This window comes from Heptranchias perlo, chromosome 1 (genome assembly GCF_035084215.1).
Source record: "Heptranchias perlo isolate sHepPer1 chromosome 1, sHepPer1.hap1, whole genome shotgun sequence".
NCBI classification, from domain to species: domain Eukaryota; kingdom Metazoa; phylum Chordata; class Chondrichthyes; order Hexanchiformes; family Hexanchidae; genus Heptranchias; species Heptranchias perlo.
The window spans coordinates 39,468,309-39,481,495 of NC_090325.1; the positions used below are offsets into that span (position 1 = coordinate 39,468,309).

The following is a 13,187-nucleotide window of genomic DNA, read 5'->3' on the forward strand; positions in this document are numbered from 1 at the left end:
GCTGACTCTCTCTTACGATACAATACCCATCTAGATCTTTCATTCTCTCCTCTTTCAGAATGCCTTATAATACTTTACTCACAATATCCCTTGACATTCAATGGCATTACCATCGCCAAATCCCCCATCATCAACATCCTGGGCGTTGCCATTCACCAGAAACTCAACTGGACCACCACATTAAAACTGTGACTACCAGAGCAGGTCAGAGGCTGGATATTCTACGGCGAGTGACTCATCTCCTGACTCCCCAAAGCCTCTCCACCACCAACAAGACACAAGTCAGGAGTGTGATGGAATACTCTCCACTTGCCTGGATGAGTGCAGCTGCAACAACACACAAGAAGCTCGACACCATCCAGGTCAAAGCAGTCCACTTGATCGGTACCCCATCCACCATTGTAATCATTCCCTCCACCATCGGCGCACTGTGGCTGTAGTGTGTACTATCTATAGGATGCATTGCAGCAGCTCGCCAAGGATTCTTCGACAGCACCTCCCAAACCCACGACCTCAACCACCTAGAAGAACAAGGGTAGCAGGTGCATAGGAACACCATCACCCCTCCAACTCACACACCATCCCAACTTGGACATATATCGCCATTTCTCCATTGTCGATGGATCAAAATCCTTGAACTCCCTATACAACAGCACTGTGGGAGTACCTTCACAACACGGACTGCAGTGGTTCAAGAAGAAGGCTCACCGCCACCTTCTCAAGGGCAACTAGGGATGGGCAATAAATGCCAGCCTTGCTAGTGATACCCATATCCTGAGAATGAATAAAAAAAACAAAATAAAAAAATACATTGGGCTCACTGGCCTGTAATTTCTTGGGTCATTCCTATGCCCCTTTTTAAAAGTTGATGTTATGTTAGCTACTTTCCAATTCTTGGACACCGCTCCTGTTTCTATTAATTCCCTAGAGACAGTGTCAAGGATATGACCGAATTCACAATCCACTTCTTTATCTTTTTATTCATTCATGGGATGTGGGCATCGCAGGCAAGGCCAGCATTTATTGCCCATCCCTAATTGCCCTCGAGAAGGTGGTGGTGAGCCGCCTTCTTGAACCGCTGCAGTCCGTGTGGTGAAGGTTCTCCCACAGTGCTGTTAGGAAGGGAGTTCCAGGATTTTGACCCAGTGATGATGAAGGAACGGCGATATATTTCCAAGTCGGGATGGTGTGTGAGTTGGAGGGGAATGTGCAGGTGGTGTTGTTCCCATATGCCTGCTGCCCTTGTCCTTCTAGGTGGTAGAGGTCGCGGGTTTGGGAGGTGCTGTCAAAGATGTATGGAATCCATCTGAGCATGGTGACTTGTCTTTCTTTATCTTCCTCAGCTTACCAGTGACAGCCATATTTGTCATTTCTATTACTTTTAGTATTCCCTCCTCCTCCTCCCCCGCAGGAGATTCAACTTCTGTGGTGTGGACACTGCCTTGATCCTAAAACTGTCACTTTGTGCCTATAAAATAGGTCAAGCTCATATGTCATCTCTTTATAATTGAACATACAAACAATACCGACAGGAAAAGACCCTCTGGTCCATCCAGCCTGTCCCACACAATTGTGACAACTTGTGTATCACAAAATATACTCTCCCCAATCCGCTCAAAACCATGTGATCTCCTAGGAGAGGTGAAAGTTTAAACAATAGATATTTGGTGACCAACTGGTGAAAATAGAATTGTTTTCTTTCCAGGAAGAAGATTCTATACCACGGAGGCCAGGCTTCAGATTATAACTCAGCCCCAAGCCCAAAACCTGATGGTAGGAGACACACTGGTATTAGAATGTACGGCAATTGGCATACCGATGCCATGTTATCAATGGCTGAGAAATGGACTACCAGTCAGCAATGGCTGCGAAAGGCACTACAAGGTAATTTCCAGTGCCGTAAGGCTCTGTTTATGTGTACCCTGTGAAAAGTATACCATGTTTAAATGTACAATTTTTTTCTCCCACCCTCCCCCCCAACCCCCCTCCCCCCACCACCCCTGGATGTACTTCTCTGGACACTTGTGCTGATTGATGAATAATAGCTATCTCAGAGTCAGAAGGTTGTGGGCTTGAAACTCATACCAGGACACAATCTAGCCCGATACTACAGTGCAATACTGCAAAAGTGCTGCATTTTTGGAGATGCCGAGGTCCCATCTGCCTGTGGCAGGTAGATATTGAGGATCCCATTGCTCTGTTTGAAGAAAATCATGATGTGGAGATGCCGGTGATGGACTGGGGTTGACAATTGTAAACAATTTTACAACACCAAGTTATAGTCCAGCAATTTTATTTTAAATTCATAAGCTTTCGGAGGCTTCCTCCTTCCTCAGGTAAATGTTCAGGAGCTCCTCGAAGCCTACGCATTTATACATATAGAACAATACATGGTGTTTACAGAATGCCCCTGCAACTGCCCGTTGCCAAGGCAATCACCGTGTTCAGACAGAGAGGTGTCACCTGCAGAACCCCCGAATACACATTCAACAAAAAAACAAACAGGAAAAAAAACAGAGAGAGGCAGAAACATCCGGAAGGCAGAGAAAGCCAGCAAATGACCCATTATATTAAAAACAGATAACATTTGTTCACTGGTGGGGTAACGTGTAGCGTGACATGAACCCAAGATCCCGGTTGAGGCCGTCCTCATGGGTGCGGAACTTGGCTATCAATTTCTGCTCGACGATTTTGCGTTGTCGTGTGTCTCGAAGGCCGCCTTGGAGTACGCTTACCCGAAGGTCGGTGGATGAATGTCCATGACTGCTGAAGTGTTCCCCGACTGGGAGGGAACCCTCCTGTTTGGCGATTGTTGCGCGGTGTCCGTTCATCCGTTGTCGCAGCGTCTGCATGGTCTCGCCAATGTACCATGCTCTGGGGCATCCTTTCCTGCAACGTATGAGGTAGACAACGTTGGCCGAGTCACAGGAGTATGAACCATGCACCTGGTGAGTGGTGTCCTCTCGTGTGATGGTGGTATCTGTGTCGATGATCTGGCATGTCTTGCAGAGGTTACCGTGGCAGGGTTGTGTGGTGTCGTGGACGCTGTTCTCTTGAAAGCTAGGTAATTTGCTCGCCTTTAAACAGCCACCCAACCTCAAACAGACCATCGTTCGCAGCAAATTACCTAGCTTTCAAGAGAACAGCGTCCATTTGCTGGCTTTCTCTGCCTTCCAGATGTTTCTGCCTCTCTCTGTTTTTTTTCCTGTTTGTTTTTTTGTTGAATGTGTATTCGGGGGTTCTGCAGGTGACACCTCTCTGTCTGAACACGGTGATTGCCTTGCCAACGGGCAGTTGCAGGGGCATTCTGTAAACACCATGTATTGTTCTATATGTATAAATGCGTAGGCTTCGAGGAGCTCCTGAACATTTACCTGAGGAAGGAGGAAGCCTCCGAAAGCTTGTGAATTTAAAATAAAATTGCTGGACTATAACTTGGTGTTGTAAAATTGTTTACAATTGAAGAAAATCAGGGAGTTATCCTGGTGCTCTGGCCAACAATTTCCCTGAATCAATAACAGTTGTTTCTCTGTTTTATAACTTGTGATGTGCCTAATACTACGGCCTTTAGGATTTTTTTTTAACAAAAGATGGTGGTGTCGATTTTCACTGCCCTCGCCTGGCATTAACAGGACAGTAACAGCCTCACAGTTTGGTTGGAAGTCTTACCACCCTGTTAACCCCAGTGATGCGGCCGATTCCATTTTGAAAGGGGCCTAAAGTTTTAGGCAAAAGGCCCCTTCAAATATGTAAATAGGGGTCCTGTGACTTAAATAGGACCTTGATTGCCATTTTAGGTCGGAACTGGTCGGAGCCTCTGCTGTGCACACTCCGACCAATTCCATGGTTGATGGAACTAAACAGACCTGCCAAAGGTAAGTGTTGAATTTTTTTGTGGGCCCCGGAGGAGGCCGTGGTCTCCTCAGGGTACTTGGCAATCGCGACCCCCTCCCCCCACCCCTCCCCCCACCCCCCCCCCCCCCCCCCACCCCCGGACCCCTGCAACTTATCTTGCTTGCGGCTGCCCAGCCCGATCTTGAGGCCTCATTCCGGCACACTGCCTGTTTGGGGCCCCGCAGCTCGCCTGCTGAATTTAAATGAGGCTGGGGCCTCAAACGTGCAGGGGTCTCTTCATCGTTGGTCAGCATACTCTGCTGGCCGGTCTCCTAAAAGTCAAAATCCACCCCAATATGTTTTATGATAAGTGTGTCCATTTTGGCTCAGTGATCGCACTCTTGCCTCTGAGTCAAAAGGCTGTGGTTTCAAGTCCCACTCCAGAGACTTGAACCCAAAATCCAGGCTGACACTTCCAGTGCAGCACTAAGGGAATGCTGCACTGTTGGAGGTGCCATCTTTCGGATGAGACATTAAACCGAGGCCCTGCTTGACCTCTCAGGTGGCTGTAAAAGATCCCACGGCACCATTCAAAGAAGAGCAGGGCAGTTCTCCACGGTGTCTTGGCCAATATTTATCCCTCAACCAACATCACTAAAACAGATTATCTGGTCGTTGCTGTTTATGGGAGCTTGCTGTGTGCAAATTGGCTGCCACGTTTTCTATATTACAACAGTGACTACACTTTCAAAAATACTTCATGTGCTGTAAAGCGCTTTGAAACATCCTGAGGTTGTGAAAGGTAGAAAATCTTAGATTTCATGCTAAGGCCTGCTCCCTATGCTCAAGTTGCTTCTTTCTAATGGTTAAGTACAATACTATTGATTTATTTTATATTTAAAAAAATTGCATCTGCATTAGAGCCAATTTTCCATATTCACGCTGCTTGTGGGAGCCTGGCTTGCTAGAAATGCATATTGGGAAATCATGGGCAGCACCTCCACAGTTTCCTGATTTGCACACCTGTTGGGCGAGGCTCCTCACCAGCAGTGTGAGCTTGGAAAATTGCTCCTGATACAGGTGTTGTACTTTACATTTTGTTCATGTAAGTAACTTATCCAAACACACCTTTATTTGAAAATAGTTGAGTAAAATAAATCTGGACAACCAGGGACAGTACCGTTGCCATGTGTTCAATGACAAGGCAGAACAATGGAGTATGGAAGCAGACATCATTATAGGTAAGGAGTTACTCTATTTGAGATTCATCAACATTATTCAAAAACTTTATTGAGAGTTGACCTTGTATAACAAATACATATAATCAATATCAGCCCATGATACATTGTAATATGATGCTGCATTTACTATAATCTTTATTGCGTTCAAGGCGCTATATAAATGCAAGTTGCTGTTGCTTGTTGTGTAAAACTATAATTTTGGGATAGTGGGGATGAGAGAGAAAATGTTATCCCATCATAGGCATAGAGGGCTAAATTGGGCCACATAACCCTGTTTAGGCGTTACACAGACTCCTAAGCACTGAAAATGGCATCTGAGATGCGCGTGCACACTTCCAGTGTGACGTGCGCAGGACGCCATATTGGTAAAGGTGTTTGTACACATGCACCTAACGAACACTGGCAGCATGTAAAGTAGGGAGATTATGCGGCAGATCAGTGTGCAACGCTGATTTAAAAGGACAGATGCGATTTTGGAATTCCATGCTCCAGCCTCGCACAGCTGAACAGGTCTTAAACGGCATGGAGGACCCCCCGCCCCACCAGTGCTATTTAAAGGAATCATGCAAGAGTTACAGATTCGTTGCTGGATTATTGCTTCTGGCTGCTGATGCATTTGTACCTGTTTTTGGAGGTCTTCCATACTTGAATACTAGGACGAGGGGACATAGCCTAAAAATTAGAACCAGGACTTTCAGGAATGCAGTTAGGAAACGCTTCTAGATGTAAAGGGTGGTAGAAGTTTGGAACTCTCTTCCCCAAACGGCAGTTGATGCTAGCTCAATTGTTAATTTTAAATTTGAGATTGATAGATTTTTATTAACTAAAGGTATTCAGGGATATGGGGCTAAGGCGGGTATACGGAGTTAGGCCACAGATCAGCCATGATCTCATTGAACGGTGGAACAGGCTTAAGGGGCTAAATGGCCTACTCCTGTTCCTATGTTCCTATAATGAAGTTTCAGTACTCTATAGGGAGTGGGCTGTCTAACAACAGCAAGGGCACTGGCAGAGTGGCAGGGGTGGGACAGGAATGCTGTCATCCTGAGAGAGGACAGCAGGTTCATGTTCCATGGAGCCACTGCCACTTGCTGCCTCCTGTTATGTGCCACCTTCTCCTGCAAGGAAGTGGGACGTGTGTCGTTGACTGTCCTGCAAAATGTTTGGGTGATGTGGTTGTCATGGTTGAATAGCTGCTATTGTGTGTGACCTGTGAGTTGTGGGTGTGCAGCTTGCAATAGTGGTAATGTGTGAAGGTGTGATGGAGCATCTGATTGGAAGAGTTGAGTACTGATTGAAAGAGTTTGTTAGTGGGTGGGTGATGGGGGGTGTAGTGCGTCAAGCAGTGGATGCGACTAGTGATGCAGTTGGTAGGAGATGCCACTTGACAGTTGAATTCACGCACTTTGACCACTCGTGTTAAATCATTGAACCTCTTCCTGCGCTGCATCCATGTTCGGGGTGCTATGTGCCTGTCATTGACTTCGTCCCGTACTGTCTCCCACTTCCTCGGGAGCATATGTCTGGAGGGCCTCTTGCCCCCTGCGGATATAGGATGTTCCTCCTCCTGTCCATCTCTTGCACCAAGGCCTCTTAAGCATCATCAGAGAACCTTGGTGCACACTCTCTCGCAGGCCTGGTACAAACTCAGATCGGCAGATTGGTGGGATCTGGCGTGCAGATTGGAGGATGTGGGATTTAATAGTGTGCATTCTTTATTCAATGTTTTAATATAACTCAACAGTTTGTAAACATGGGGACAGGACCTGCATCTGTGTTTTACATGTGCGATGTCTAATCTCCGTTCAGAACCATATCTTATATTTTCATAATATAAGAGTCCCGCAAACTTTAAGCAGCCAGGTTGTTGCTCATTAAAAATTCCAGAGTTCCCATCATCACCATGCTTCACTATATTGCAACACAGATTCACATCACCATTGACTTCCACCACTTCCTGCAGGCTGCCTTTATGTGGTGCTAGCCACTCGTGATATCTGGGCCCCCTGCTGGTGAGCAGCCACTCAACAGTGCAAGTAGTGCTGGCTGCATGCAGCAATCATGTAAAACAGCAGGCAGCACGAATGTTACGTGCTGCCTGCATCTCAACGACTGGGCGCGGGTTAAATGCGCACTGCGAATCCAGCGCCCGTTTTCGGGGGTTAATCAACTTAATCCAATTACTCTTTGGACCAAAGTAGTATAAGCTTTTACTGTAAGAAAGCCAGAGATGAGTAGTATGATGGTTAAGGTGGCTTGTCTGGTATCTCAACCAATTGAACTCTTGACTGGAAACTAAGCTTGTGAGTTAAGTACCATTGCTGGTGTATCTTTTTGCATGTGTCACTTTAGCCTGCAGGTCAGATGGGATTTCTGATAGATTTTTTGAAATTTGAAAATAGGGACTATATTTTTAACCATTACCAAACGTTTTCTTTGTTGGATCTCTTTCAGATGAGTTGAAGGTCCCTGAAGAAACAAGTAAGTGTTTTTTTTTGCAATGTGTCCCAGTCTCTACGGAAATAGGTTTTGAGTTTTCATGGTGGCAGATGTTATGTGGATGCTTATGGGGCCCGCAGGTATTGTTATCTTTGTGGATTGCCCCCACAGTGCTGCTATTAGCTTCATAACCATTTGCCGATGCAAGTTTAAGTCTATTTTATAAAATATTGTTAGCGCAACTACTTTGAGGAAAAAAATGTTTTCCCTTTCCTAGTTGTTTTTTTAAAAAATCCTGATTTTTTTAATCTCCTTTTCTCCTGATGGCACTGACTTGTTTGGGTACAGTTCCATAGCTGCCAGCAGCCCTCCAGAACCGCTGCCCAAGTACCTGTTCTTTATGTGCGAATTTGTTGAAAACTTGCGTCATGGTCGTGGTGCATCTGCAGCGTACGTCATTGTTACGGTGCAGAAATTCCAGGAAATTATATTGTGAGTGACTTGTGCCATTATGTACCCCATGCCACCATTTGCTGGGACTTTTGGCTGCTCCTCGCAGACTCGCGCCGAAAATGTCGAACAGCTAATTATCATAGCCACGCCCCCCATTAAAATCAATGGCCAGATCGAATTTGCTGAATTAACGCCGATGTGATCGCCACACCCACTTAGACCATTGCAGTATGGCACAGGAGAGCTTCGAACCAGTAAAGTATTCAATCGCTCAGTAGGTTGCTTGAGGGTAGGACTTGTTCTATGAACTTCATTGAAATCTTAAACATCAATTAAGAAATAAGGTAAGTATTTAGACAGCCAGACATGTTAATTTCCCCTGACTGATATTTTAACTCAGCTGTGACTGGGGATCAATATTGGATTGGTATAGTTCAATTTTACATTGGGGCCATGCATTAACCAAACAGGGACAGTACAAGGGTGGTCCTATGGGGCAAGATGTTGGACCTTCTCATGCACTGTGCAGTGGAATGATAGGACACAATCTGAGTGAGTCAGATAAGTTTCCAATCTGAAACACATCACTGGGGGGATCTGTTTGGCGCTTCCCAAGAGATGGGATAGCCAGAAATGTTTTGTCTCTGGATATTTTTCTCCGATTCAGCATCTCAGACCATTCCCATAGGTCAGTCCTCACTCCTATGATCTAGAGTGTGCCTTTACCTGTTTAATAATTTGTAACAGGTACAAGGACTGAACAGGAAACAGTGTCTTTATGGAGAGGATAAATAGCAGTGGAGGAAGATTTAAATTAATAGGAAGGGTGTGAAAAGTCTAGGGGTAGAAATTGGACCTTGCTGTGCCTGTTTTACAAATGTAAAATTGGCGTAATGAGGCCCAATCTCCAGGACCAACATCCTGCACCCTAAGGACATCTCCATGGCAGCTGCTTAACACAGGCAAGAGGCCCCTTACATATATAGATTCCTCCCAAGCATGCTACACTTTCCACATGACATGTCTCAAATTACTCAGGAATTAAATTGAAGTCAATAGTCATGACTTTGGCTGGCATGAATCTTGCTTTGTCCCACTTAAAATCGGGCTTGTGTCCAATGAAAAAATCCAAGCTAGTATTTTCCTAAAGAGTAGGAGTTAGCTAGATTTACATAAAAAGAAGAAAAATGGATGGTTGTAATAGAAATTGATGAATCATAAAAGCTGTTAAATCTTTAATGTAGTTATAAATATTGCCTTGACCTGACTATGATTGTTGTAAATTGGTGGACAGTTGCTATAGAAAGCAAGGCCTTGAACAAGATAGCACTGCGATTATGTAATCAAAAGTATTAACTTTCTTTTTCTGCTATCGGGTAATCCAGCTGAGGTTGGACAGCCAGACCTAGGATTTAACCAAAGACATTATGGTGAGTACAGTTTCCTTCTTTTTCTGTTCTCACTGTGTAGATATGATACAAATACAATAAATCAAGCTCGTGTGAAGCGTTACTTTTTCTCCCTCTGGTTGTATCACTAAACTAACTTCACCCAAATCTTATTGATTCAAGTCCATTATGAATTGGTGTTAAAGTGAGGCGGAGAGGTTCGATATGGCATTCTGATCTTTCAACAACTTTTACTGGCTCTGTTCTGGTTGAGTCTGGATGTGATGTTCATCTCCTTTTCTCCTTAGTCCACCTGTCCTGACTTTTGTACTTTTGGATGTCCTGGGGCATCAGCAGTAAATTTGAGCTTATACGTTACTTCTTCCTGTTAATGTTTCCCCTGCCCATGTGTATGGGTGCAAACATTTCTAGGGAGCTTTAAGAATATGTTAAAAATGGTGCATTTTAAACATTTTACTTCATGATTGATATTTTAATCTAATAAATTATAGAAAAAGTAATTGTTTTTTTGTTAATCCATAATGATCAGACCAACCAGACCACATTTCCTAAAAAGTTACATCAATAGCCACTTTCCTCTTTTCACAGGTAGGCTCTCCTTCCACTTCACAGAAGCACTCACTCCCTCTTACCTGCTCCCTGCAGTTCACAGAGGGGTCTCTGTTTCTTAATCCCCGCACCCCCTCCCCCTCCCCACCTCCCTCCCGAGATTACAGAAACACTCTACTACCTTGATGTGCTCCTTAGTGTGGGTCCTGGCTGATGCTCCTAACTGCCAGCTCTGTTTCATTTTGGCATCAGAGACCAGGATTTCTCACTTGTGGCAAAGATTGTTAAGGATGGGCAGCAGCAGGGAAATAGTAAAAATTGACCAACTGTTCCAAAATAGCTGAGTATTAGGCCTATGACACATAGTTACAATGAAAATACAGTGGGCCACAGGCATACATCGAGTTACTTCAAAACTACAGCATAGAAACAGGCAATTCAGCCCAACTGGTCTATGCTGGCGTTTATGTTCCACACGAACCTCCTTCCTCCCTACTTCGTCTAACCCTATCAGCAGACCCTTCTATTCCTTTCTCTCTCTTGTGTTTATCTAGCTTCCCCTTAAATGCATCTATGCTATTTGCCTCAACTACTCCTTGTGGTAGCGAGTTCGACATTCTTACCACTCTTGGGGTAAAGAAATTTCTCCTGAATTCCTTATTGGATTTATTAGCAACAGTTTTATATTTATGACCTCTAGTTTTGGACTCCCCCACAAGTGGAAACATTTTATCTACATCTACCCTATCAAATCCTTTCATTATCTTAAAGACATCTATCAGGTCACCCCTCAGACTTCTCTTTTCCTTTCCTGATAAGTATGTCCTCTCAGATCTGTTATCATCCTTGAGAATTTTTTTTGCACCCTCTTCAATGCCTCTATATCCTTTCTATAATATGGAGACCAGAACTGTGCACAGTACTCCAAATGTAGTCTAACCATGGTTCCATACAAATTTCACATAACTTCTCCAAAATGCTGGGGCAAAGTATTTTGCTTTTCAATTCTATCCCTCCAGAAATGAGCCCTTGATTTGCTTTTTTTTATGGCCTTATTAACCAATGTCGTTACTTTTAGAGATTTGTGTATCTGTACCCCTAGATCTCTTTGGTTTTCTACCCCATATAGACTCTGATTATCCAAGCGGTATGTGGCCTCCTTATTCTTCCTGCCAAAATACACCACCTCACACTTATCTATATTGAAATTCATTGCCGATTACACACCCATTCTGCAAGTTTATTAATGTCCTCTTGCATTTTGACGAATTCCTCCTTTGTATTAATCACACCTCCTAATTTTGGTGTCATCTGCAAATTTTGAAATTATATTTCCAATTCCCGAATCCAAATCGTTAATGTAAATTGTGAACAACAATGTTCCCAGCACCGATCCCTGTGGAACATCACTTCCCACCTTTTGCCACTCTGAGTAGCTACCCTTAACCCCTACTCGGTTTTCTGTTTTGTAGCCAACTTGCTATCCATTCTGCTATATGCTCCCTGACTCCATATGCTCTGATCTTAGTCATGAGTCTACAATGCGTCACCTTATCGAAGGCCTTTTGAAAATCCAAATATATTACATCTACTACATTACTCTTGTCTACTCTTTCTGTTACTTCCTCAAAGAATTCAATAAGGTTGATCAAGCATGACTTTCCCTTCTGAAATCCATGCTTACTATTCTTTATTATATTTTCGTTCTCTAGATGTTTTTCAAAAAAAAAAGATGTTTTTCTATTACATCTTTGAGTAAAGATTCCATTATCTTTCGTACCACCGACCTTAAGCTAATTGGTCTCTAGTTCCCTGGACTGGTTCTATCTCCCTTTTTGAATATGGGAATAACATTAGCTGAACGCCAGTCCTCTGACACTATTCCCTTTTCTAATGAATTTTTATATATATGTAATAGTGCCTCTGCTATCTCCTCCCTAACCTCTTTTAATATTTGCGGATGCAATCTATCTGGACCAGGGGTTTTATCCTCTCTAAGTTTGATTAGATTATCAATTATTTCCCCCCTCTCTATCTTAAATATTTTAATATCTTTTTTGATCTCTTCTTCTAGTGTCATGCCCACCTTGTTAGTCTGCCTGGTAAATACTGAGGCAAAGTAGCTATTCAATATTTCTGCCATTTCACTGTCATTACCTGTGAGTTTATCTTGTGCATCCCTTAGTGGCCCTATCCCTATCCTGATTTTTCTTTTGTTATTTATTTGTCTGTAGAATACTTCACTATATATTTTATATACCTTGATAATTTAATCTCGTAGTTCCTCTTTGCTTTCCTAATTGTTTTTTGACTTCTTTCCTAACCTCCTCTTATTCTCTTTTATCATCCTCTCCTTTATTGTCTATGTACTTTGAGTATGCCTTTTTCTTTAGTTTCAATTTTACCCTTAACTCTTTATTCATCCATGGTGTTTCATTGTTGGCTAGTTTGTTTTTGCTTTTTAGAAGAATATATTTCTCCGAAACTCTATTGATCACCATTTAAAATATTTCCCACTGCTGTTTTATTTCTTTGTCTGTCAACATTTTTTTCCAGTTTACCATAGAATCATAGAATCATAGAACCATTACAGCACAGGAGGCCTTTTGGCCCATTGTGTCTGTGCCGGCTCTTTGTAAGAACAATCCAGTTAGTCCCATTCCTCCGCTCTCTCCCCATAGCCCTGCAAACTTTTCCCCTTCAAATATTTATCCAATTCCTAGTTCCACTCTCATCCCATAAGAACATAAGAAATAGGAACAGGAGTAGGCCATTCTGCCCCTCGAGCCTGCTCCGCCATTCAACAAGATCATGGCTGATCTTCTACCTCAACGCCATTTTCCTGCACCATCCCCACATCCCTTGATGCCTTTAATATCTAGAAATCTATCGATCTCTGTTTTGAATGTACTCAATGACTGAGCCTCCACAGCCCTCTGGGGTAGAGAATGCTAAAGATTCACCACCCTCTGAGAGAAGAAATTTCTCCTCATCTCAGTCCTAAATGGCCTACCCTTTATTCTGCGACTGTGACCCCTGGTTCTAGACTCCCCAGCCAGGGAAACATCCTCCTTGCATCTACCCTGTCGAGCCCTGTAAGAGTTTTGTATGTTTCAATGAAATCACCTCTCATTCTTCGAAACTCTAGAGAATACAGGCCTAGTCTCTCCTCAATTCTCTCCTCATACGACAGTCCCGCCATCTCAGGATGGATTTGTTACACTCCCTCTATGGCAAGTATATCCTTTCTTAGGTAAGGAGA

The 13,187-nt window shown here is 43.6% G+C and overlaps 1 protein-coding gene across 2 annotated transcripts in view; it reads left to right on the plus strand.

Annotated features, from left to right (window-relative positions):
• LOC137321608 (mucosa-associated lymphoid tissue lymphoma translocation protein 1-like) overlaps positions 1-13,187 on the plus strand; it is a 137,026-nt gene that overhangs the window by 49,369 nt on the left and 74,470 nt on the right. For both annotated transcript variants that reach the window (XM_067984066.1, XM_067984074.1), the window contains exons 6-9: positions 1,706-1,884; positions 4,979-5,075; positions 7,530-7,556; positions 9,353-9,397. In XM_067984066.1, the coding sequence (XP_067840167.1) occupies positions 1,706-1,884; positions 4,979-5,075; positions 7,530-7,556; positions 9,353-9,397 (348 nt within the window). The remainder of the gene's footprint in view (positions 1-1,705; positions 1,885-4,978; positions 5,076-7,529; positions 7,557-9,352; positions 9,398-13,187) is intronic.